The 9,940-nt window shown below is 40.3% G+C and overlaps 1 protein-coding gene across 1 annotated transcript; it reads right to left on the bottom strand.

Annotated features, from left to right (window-relative positions):
- Positions 1-4,474: 4,474 nt before the first annotated feature.
- On the bottom strand, positions 4,475-9,532 carry LOC129768205 (putative leucine-rich repeat-containing protein DDB_G0290503). Its single transcript, XM_055769683.1, has 11 exons — positions 9,219-9,532; positions 9,081-9,159; positions 8,849-9,024; positions 8,739-8,790; positions 8,342-8,394; positions 5,923-5,974; positions 5,677-5,868; positions 5,558-5,610; positions 5,305-5,492; positions 5,096-5,245; positions 4,475-4,557 (listed from the first exon to the last, which is right to left on the bottom strand). Exons 1-11 carry the CDS (start codon positions 9,459-9,461, stop codon positions 4,554-4,556), a joined length of 1,242 nt encoding a protein of 413 aa, XP_055625658.1. The 5' UTR covers positions 9,462-9,532; the 3' UTR covers positions 4,475-4,553.
- Positions 9,533-9,940: the final 408 nt, after the last annotated feature.

Genomic DNA, 9,940 nt, shown 5'->3' with positions numbered 1-9,940 from the left:
AAGGTGAAATGGCATGTGAGCTTTTGAGAATACAACATTGTCAGTCGTAATCCTCCACTGACCACTTTGCCACCAAACAACGAAGTAATTTCTATGCGAATTAATCGATGAAATTGAATAAAATATCGGTTCACCTCCCCCTGAAATATGTGAACAGTCATCCAAACTGTTGATTTGCCGAAAATAACGGGTATATAAACTAAATTTCATTTTGTAAATTGTAAATTAATTTCAACTCGGATAAGCTGCTTCATAAGATGCCACAGAAACGTAAACGATTAGAAACAGTTTAAAATTCACTGTACGATTTGGAAGCGGTTCTTGGAAGTCCCACTTCATGATGAACTGTAACACATCCAATGCAAACTAACGATTGATACCATTAGAATTAATTTCAGCGGCATTCAAATGTCTACGGAGTCCTGGTATCTCTAGCAAAAGCTGGCTTTCCGAAGCTTCGTAGTTGGCAGTTTTTCCAATCGACTTTTGACGTGGGACTACGTCTAACCGGAGTATATGGGGGTGAAATGAAAACCTAAGCACAGAACATGCAGGAAAAAACGAAAGATTCCAAATGTTTATAACTCGAACATTTCTTACTGGATTTGCATCAATGGATATGGAATATTCCTACGCTTCTATCGCAATTAATAAAATGTTATTTTTCATTAGATAAACAATTGAATATCTGTGAAATGTCAAGCGTTATCTAAACGCCCTAACTGCCTAGTTTTGATTGGCCCGATTTACGGTTTCCCGAACAAAGACTTCAAAATCAATGTACTTGTGGGAATCCGCTTAGCAAATATACATGCAAGTAGAGCCCCATTTTTTTTCAGTTCGATGTCAGGTACTCATAATATGTGTCGAGCTCGAATTGCTTTCGAAATTTTGGCTTCTTCTTGAGACGATTTTAACTGTTCTTGAAATTATCAAAATGTCCAATGCACTCTAATCTTCCCGCCTCCATCGTTGCCTCGGGTGAGTCGACCGCCGACTCACCGTCGGAAGCGGCAGACTCTCGCAAGCAAAGCAGTTCACTTTCGATCAGTTCGTGTGGCGAACTACCGTTCTTCAAAAAAGAACGACCGTTCGTTCACTCTTTTTGGTGAACTAGTTCTTTCGTACCGTTCGCGAACGGTTTGCCAATCTCTACCGTACACTACGCCACTGCGCCAAACAATATACAGTAAACATTCGTTAACTGGGCGAAAAGAGAAGACCAGTTGTCGACATTCGCGTTTTAACTTATCCGGCATGTAAAACGTCAAATAAAATCGAGGGGAACTTTGATGGATTATTTGATTCCCGTTGAAATCATGAAATTGGATGAACAAAAGGATTGCAATGTGTGTTTCGCATTGAGTGCGACAACAGGTATGAAATATAACTTGAGGAAATTATTTTTCTGTAATTTAATCATTGTTTATGTCATGCGAAAATAATGTCAATTTTCATAATATTTCAAACTACATTCGAATGCCCCTCAAAGCAAATCTTCCATTTGAATATGGCGTCGATTGTTTACGAAATTTTGCTTTTGCGTGTGTTGCCCAGGTACGACAACTGTGCGAGTACTTCGCAGAACCGCCAACCAAAACGCGCTTTACGGCCGGAATGCATCATCCTCAATCGGCACTGGAGAGAGTGTCACTACCACGCAAAGAAGGGGGACTTGGAATAGTCGACATATCTGCACTGTGTGTTGCCCAGGTACGACAACTGTGCGAGTACTTCGCAGAACCGCCAACCAAAACGCGCTTTACCGAGCTGTCTGCGCCGCTGACAGAGGATACAGCGCACTACACTTGGCGCAAGCGGAGTACCAACTCAACTGCAATCTGCAGACAGTGGAGGAGAAGATTGCAGCTTGGAAGCAGAAGGCAGTGCATGGTGCCCACTCCCATCAACTGGACCGGCCACACGTCGACAAGGCCGCATCTAATCTGTGGCTAACGCGTGGTGAACTCTCTTCAGTAGTAGAAGCCGACATGATAGCCATCCAGGACACAATAATGCCGACGAGAAACTGCAGGCGGTACGTCTGGCATCAAGACTTTGATGACATTTGCCGGACGTGCCATCAACCTTGTGAAAACATAGAGCACATTATGGCAGGCTGTCCCGTTTTGGCCAACGCAGCCTACACCGAGCGCCACAACAACGTGGCCCGTATTGTTCGTCGACAACTGGCGCTCCAATGTGCTCTACTGGAAGACAACGTACCAAACTACCGGTACCTGCCTGCACCTGTCCTGGAAAATTACCGTTTCAAGCTGTACTGGAATCGCACTGTTCTGACCGACCTCTCGATCCACCACAACCGCCCAGATATAATGGTCACCAGAGCGACCGCAAAGTCAGCATCATCGATGTCGCTATTCCACTGAACCAAAATCTGGAGGAGACCCACGGTCGCAAATTTTGCAAGAACCGACCATTGGCCGTGGAGCTCAAGGAACTGTGGGGGCTAAGGGAGGTCCCAAGAATTGTTCCAGTCGTTCTCTCTGGAACTGGAATTATCCAGAAGACACTTCTGGAAGCGCGGAAGGTGTTGAATATGGAGAAGGAATTGGCCGGCATCCAAAAGTCGGTCATCATTAGCACCTGCGCGATTGTCCGACAATTCCTCGGTCAGGATTAAAAATCACGAGCATGCAGATACGTGCATTCCGCAGAGTCTAGTCCCCCTTTGGCATTCAGAAGCCCGGGGGCAGGTGAAAATTCTGGCTAGGTTCGCCTAGTTAAGAAGTGTGATAAGTCTGCCACAAAAAAAATAAAATAAAAAAAGAATTGCACGTATTTTACTGTTATAGTACCGGGACCATGAACACCATTCACAATTTCAGCGGCCTAGCTTGCATTTTCGCCCTTATAAATGAAAAAAAGTGTTGATTGTTGTAAAAGTGAAAAAAGTTGTAAAAATTGACTTCCATTGTTAATACTCTGTAACCCACAACTGAATGGAACAAACAAGAAACAGCAAATGAGCTTCTTAAGTGTGAAATGTCACCTTTACAACGAGCCGGAACATGAAATTGTATGATCTATATTACGTGAGATATTGATCACTAAAGCCAGCTACCGAAAAAAATGGAAAAAAAAACTTTTTTCCCAACCTAATAAATCCATCTGAGATAAGCTTATTGATATTTTCGCGCCGGAAACAACCGAATCGTTGGTGGATGGAGCAGAATATAGTTATCAATAGACACGCTCAAAAGTTGTACAGTAAGGTGTTAACGTAGTACCACCTGAACGACGAAACGTAGAGGAATATAAGTTTTAATCAACATTCAGATCAAAAGTAACGGGCCTATTGAAAGGGACGCTACAAAAGTAGACCGATAGGGACAGCAAACGATGCCATATTTTTTCCCGCTCTCTTGACATTTCTCTTCAGTAAGGTTTGCCATTTCATAATGGAAACATATACGATCCAAAAACGAATCGAAATTATTAATATTTACTGCCGAAATTCGGAGGCAATGGTCTCAACTTAAAAAGCGCTACGTCTAATTTATGGTCATCATAATCGTCCTGCCAGATCAACAATTGAGTGTCTAGTGGAAAAATGGGCTGAACAACAACTTGAAACAACATTTCTGGCTGAATGGCTTCGTCAATAAGCAAAATATGCAGTATTGGTCGGGCAGTATTGTATCCCGAAAAAAAATAGCGTTTGGTGCGGTTTATGGTCCGACTGCGTCATTGGGCCGTACTTCTTCCGTGATGATCAAGACCGACACATTACTGTGAGTGGGAATCGCTACCGCTCAATGATAACCGAATATTTTTGGCCCGAATTGGATGATATGGACCCACAAGCCACACAGCGAATTTAACAATCGATTTGTTGAAAACCAAGTTTGGTGAGCGTGTTATCTCACGAAATGGCCCAGTCAATTGGCCGCCTCGGTCATGCGATTTGACGCTGTTAGACTATTTCCTGTGGGGCTACGCCAAGTCTATAGTCTATGCCAACAGGCCAGCGACGATTGATGAACTTCGTACGAATATCGAACGTAAAATTTCAGCAGTATTGGCCGATTTATGCTTGAAAACCGTCGAAAATTGGGTTCAGCGTCTGGACTTTTGCAAGCGTGCTCGTGGTGGCTATGCAAAAGAAATCGAGTTCCATACATAATGGCATCAAATATACTTTCACATGGTTAAAGAATTTCATTGATATCCAAAACCGTTTTTGTTTTTTTTTAAAAAAAACTTTTGTAGCGCTCTTATTGAAAAACCCGCTATTTCAATTCTTCACCAAAAATTGGATAGATTCGTGGATCGTTTCGAAAGACCAAGAGCTCCTCAGACGAGGAATCCGTATGCTTCTGGAAGATGGGAAAAGGTTGAGACAAGCGACGGACTAGGGGCTTTCAAGAATGAGAGTAGAATAATTTGTTTTGCACAAAAATATAATTTTGTTGAAAAAAATCGAATTTAATTTGCACACCTGATACCAATCGTTTTCGTTTAACTCTTATTTGAAACAATTCCTCGTTGTTCCATGTTTTCGTCCAATTATTTTTTCTTGTGATGTGGCGTCAGCTAAAATTTCCAACAGTCAATTGAAGTGCAGATTCCAATTATTTTATTGGTGATATTTACCGTTAGATAACTGTTAATCTTAATTTTTCGCTTCGAATATTTTCGTTTGAAGCTGGAACGAAATGAGAGGGATAAGATCCAAAAATTGAACTCGAATGGAAAAATCGTGAATTCGAATGGTTTATGATAGTTTTTTTTGTGACATGCACTGAATCGAGCCATTATTTGCATGTACCATGCATGCATCGAAAATAAGATTGAATAGAGATTGGGGATATGGAAACGTAAAGCTATGAGCTTAGTATCTGCATTTCTGAGTTAAATTGGGAATTTTCCGCACCGGAATATGTTGCGATCTCCTGAACATGCAACAAACCAGAAGTTGTTGCATGTTCCTTCGAAAGAAATGTAATCCAAATTTTCATACTCATCGATTCCACAGAAAAACAAATTGTCATCGGTTTATTGAAGAAGAAAAAGTCCACCAGAGAAAAGCGTTTTATTGAAGTTTTTCCCAATTCCTGTGAATACTACACACTACGTGATACACGTTTCGGTGTGTATTTGTAAATCTCCCAAATTTTTGAACTTGTACCCGCAAATTGGACACGAAAAAGTCTCATTCGAAGAGTAATCGTCCGCGAGCGGGGCTTCCCGTGTAGTAGTACTAATTGTGGGATATTGTTTCCTACAAAGCATTCAATATAGTAACAGGACTGGAGTTTGCACGTAAAGTAGTATACCAACCTGCTTAAATCACGGTTGTTTTGAACCAGCTCGATGATTTTCATTTCCAGTTGTGACCTCTTCTGCATGTGCTCCTGCACTATTTGTTGATAGTTCGCTTCACTTGCGGCTCTACTCTTCTGCAATGCTTGACATTCAGTTGTGAGTCGACGTATTTCATTGTCCTTGGATTCCAGAAGCATATGTTTCTTTGAAATGGTGAAAACAATTATGTTTAATTTGAAAGATTTTTTTCTAATTTGTTTCTGGCTACCTCTTTCAGGAGATCTGAAATTTCTGCCTGTTTTTTATTAAGCTCTGTGGTGCCTAGTAGTAGAAAATGTAAACAAAAATTAATACGTGCTTCTTGCTCGAATAATATTTGAGCCTTACAATGACTTTGTAGTTCATTCAGCTTCTTCTCCAAATTGTCGACCAGTGAAGATTTCTTTTGAATCTCTATGTTCATGGTTTGCATTTCATTTTCGTTTGTGGAATTTTCACGCTGTTGTTTTGATATTGATTTCCGTAGCTCACTATTGGTTGTTTCTGTTTTGGTCAATTGCTGCTGTAATGCGGTTTTAGCTAAAAGGTTCAATTAATTCAAGTGTAGATTCTAAATGTTCTAAGGATAATTACCATCAGACAGCTGTTTGATTTCCGTTTCCGCTTGGGTTATTTTCGCATGAAGCTAGAGCAGAATGAAAATGATTGTATAAAAACTAAACAGTGTGAAGTTGATTAAACTTTGATTGAATTTTTTGGAGCATGTTGCTATGGTGGCCACCCTGTATAATTGCATTGGGCTCTATTATAGAAATCAAGGCGATAAGAATTTTGCTCGTTACCCCTATTTTGCTATTATAGATACCGAGCAAGTCGATGGCATCGACCGAGTGATAGCTATCGGTGCAAGTGTCATAATTTTTTCGAGTTGTTTGGTTTGTTTACTATTTCCGGAGAATTATTTTGTTTCGGTTTGCGTTCTTGATATTTTCCTTTGGGAAACATTTCAGGAACGCTTAAATATATGCAATTGCAACACATGAAATTCGAGCTCGGTAAGAGATTATCTCGATTCACAAAATACGAAATTTCGCTCGGTGGGATAGTGATTGTATCGAATCCTCGATTCGATTGATATATGGCGTCGTGCACAAATTATGTAACGCGAGTAGGGAGGGGAGAGGGGGGGGGTCGAATTTTCGTTACTTAATGTGACATAACATAGGGGGAAGGGGGATTAGCCGTGATCGTTACGTAACAAAATTCCATTTTTATTCCTGAATAAATTCACGCGCCCCTATCTTCGATGCTGAAACCGAAAGAGGTGTGTTTCCTGGCCCAAGAGGACAAAGCACGTGTTGTAATGGGTAGTAAGCAGGCACCGCTTAATGCATTTCGAATATCGCGTTAATCTACCGGATTATGATTTTGTCATGGTTAGAAAACATAAGCTTATTCCGTCTGTTAGGGCCTTTCTCAAGGCTAGAGACGAATGAACTGCAAAAGTTTAAGGTCTCTATAATACAAGACCTTCCTTCCTTCTGTTATCGCAGGATGCAAAATAAAGCTAGGGCACCGCGATCATGCTGAAGTAGTCCTATGAAGTGTTTCTATATACGGTACAGTTTGTTCAGGAAAGCACTGTTCTTCGAACGCATTTTCTCATGGGCTCGATTTTCGAAGTGTGTGCGAGCTGCCTGAATTCGAGATTATTCGGTATCAAAGAAAAATCAAGCCATTAATCACAATTAATGTGGATGGAGGACCAGACGAGAACCCTCGTTTTAAAAAGGTCATAGGTCATTTTCGATCTATCATTTTTATCAATTGAATCTTGATGCAATATTAGTTGTTACAAATTCTCCAGCACGCAGTGCATTCAACTGAGTTAGAAGTCGGATTGACTTTCCCGGTAGGTTGAGTACTTCCTCGTGATCATGAGTGATCTCACTTGGATGTAAAACTCAAAACAAGGGACCCGAAATTGGACACAAAACATTTTCAATATGCAGGGGAATCGTTAGCTGATTTGTGGAATAACCTAGCGATCGATGGATATCTTGTCAAAGCAGAATATATTATGTCCGTAAACGCCCAAATCGACTAAGCGGAATTAGTTCGACATTAAGCCGAGTTGTTTATTCGTCACGTAAGGACATCTCAAGACCTTTTGCAAGTAGTGAAATGTAACGACAGGAACTGCTGCATTGAACGAAGGAGTAGTTACTTTTGTGTAAGGCGGCTCGCACACCGGAGCAATAAGCAACTAGCAACTATCAACATGCAATAAGCAATATTATCGCCAATGGGGTATTCCATTTAATTTTTGTTGATCTCGAACACTAACGCTATACGATATCGCTATCGCCTTCATAGAGCAACTCATATCGCTAGCAACACACCGTGTCGGTTGAAGAACAACTTATCACCCATAATCTGGCAAGTTTCGTTCATTAAGCAGATTGTTTGCATAATGTCAGGCGTTTCTATTACTTTGGTATGTGAAGCACAATAGAATATGTTGCCTGTTGCATATTGCGTATTGCCGCCTAAATCAACATCAATTTATACCAGTTCATGCTCTTCTCAGCTAAACGCCAGATGGTTTGAAAGCACCAAACCCAACAGATGTGAGCATTAATTTTCCATCTCGGTTTGTTCGCAATTTTATGAACTTGTCGAAAGTTCTTCCGAAGTCACTACTTGCATATAAAGAACTTCCGTCAGAACGTTTGATTCCAACCTGGGTAGATATCTGATTTTTTTACGTTGATATTCTCATTACTTAAAAAAAGCTGAATTTTTTTTTCAAATGAATGACTTTGTGTACAGATTAGCGTTACGTAACATAGGGAGGGAGGGGGAGGAGGTCCGAAAACCTCATTTTTAGCGTTACGTAATTTGTGCACGACGCCTAATAGGGCCCATTGTTTGGGAAATATTTTTTTCATCTTCACCGAATTTATAATTCCCTAACAGATAACTGTTCTAAAACCCACCGAATGAGACAACTATTTCCTCCTACAAGTAATTGAATGTTGCTAAATAATACCTTTTCTAAATCTATAGTTTTTTCAGCCAAGTTTGTTTTCATGTCGGTGTAAACTGTGGGAGAAAGTAGGGAATATAAAAGTTATTATAGCACATAAATGAGTAGGGTCACGTTGACGAAAGTTCTGATGATTAATAGATATGCATGTTTCTATTTTTCTCTCATATACTTCATTTTTCTTACATTATTATAGAGACCTTCAGTAATACTCTCATATCTAAAAATTATGGATATTTACTGCGTGAAATTTAGTTCACGCAAATAATGATCTATACATTTGTGATTCACCAGTTCTATTAAAAATAGATTAGTTGTGAGTTATACAAAGCTGGAATCCTGGAAACTGCTGAAATGTTTCGCTCTAGATAAATGTTAATGGTAAAATGGAACGTCTTACCTGATACAATCTTCTCGAAAACTCTCTCAAGATGTCTGTTCTCCTTTTCAAGCTTAAAAACAACTGATTTAACATATGCTCAACTAAACTAATGCAATATTAGGGCATACCTCTCGTATTCTGGCCAGATTAGCGCGGATTTTTTGCTGGTCGGCAGAGGTTTGTTTCGGTTTATCACTCTCGCTAGTGGCGGTTTTGTTTTTTTGTGTGCTAGCCTTCGAGACGTTGGCTTTGTTGGCCACATTGAGATCCAAATTTACTTTCAAATTGAGATTGAACCTAGAGACTGAACAAATTGTTTTAGTGAGACAATGACAGTATTGTTTATCATTCATAAAATACCTATTGGATTAACTGCAGCTCGCAGAGCTCGGGTAATCCACTTGGCGTAACGTTGCTGTTTTTTGTCCTCGCAGTTAACCTTCGGATGAATCGGGTGAGCATATTAAAAATCAACAACGATGTCACTGAGATACGAACCTTTACAGAAACGCCCTTTTCTTTTTCGGTACCGCTGGTTTCGCTGCCAGTATCAGATGATTTGGCCTTTTCTTCGTCACCACAACTGGTATCACCTGTGTCATCCTCGGGAATGTCATCTGCTGTTTCATCGTCCGCTTCTTCCGGTTCATCCTCTTCATCATCGGCAAGAAAAATTTCGGACATTTCCATCACCTCGGCGCAGATTGTTTCCATTCGAGCGAGCATTGGATTGCGAGCCATTATTGAGGGCTTTCCGAAACAGTTCTGCTTCAATTTGTTTGAAATGCGTATGTATGAAGTTTCAAAAATAACCGGATGACAGCCACCGGAGCATGCGCGATCGGTTTAGAGCGTCGTAAAATTGAGCGTGCTCTTTACGCGTGGAGTGAAGAAAGAATAACTATTCGCTAAACCAGGACTACGAATCAATAGTATGGAATAGCACTATCTCAAATAATGGATAGTATCAGCTGGCCATCAAAATCGGCCAGCACCGATATTCAAAACATTATTTATGATTATTTCAGTAATATTTCGATGGTCTGGAACATTTCCGCTTCTTACCAACGGATGAATGTTGCAGAGTGGTTAATTATTTGTATGAACGGTGAAAAATTCTATAACTTTGTTTGAGATTCTTCTGTTCCTTTTCTATCATTCTATCACATGCATAGAAAGTGGTTAATGCCCTTTCAGAAGAATGTTAGTGTTCTAATTAC

Source organism: Toxorhynchites rutilus, chromosome 2 (assembly GCF_029784135.1).
Source record: "Toxorhynchites rutilus septentrionalis strain SRP chromosome 2, ASM2978413v1, whole genome shotgun sequence".
NCBI classification, from domain to species: domain Eukaryota; kingdom Metazoa; phylum Arthropoda; class Insecta; order Diptera; family Culicidae; genus Toxorhynchites; species Toxorhynchites rutilus.
Note: the sequence above shows the minus strand (reverse complement) of the source record. Positions and strands in the feature narration are given on the sequence as shown.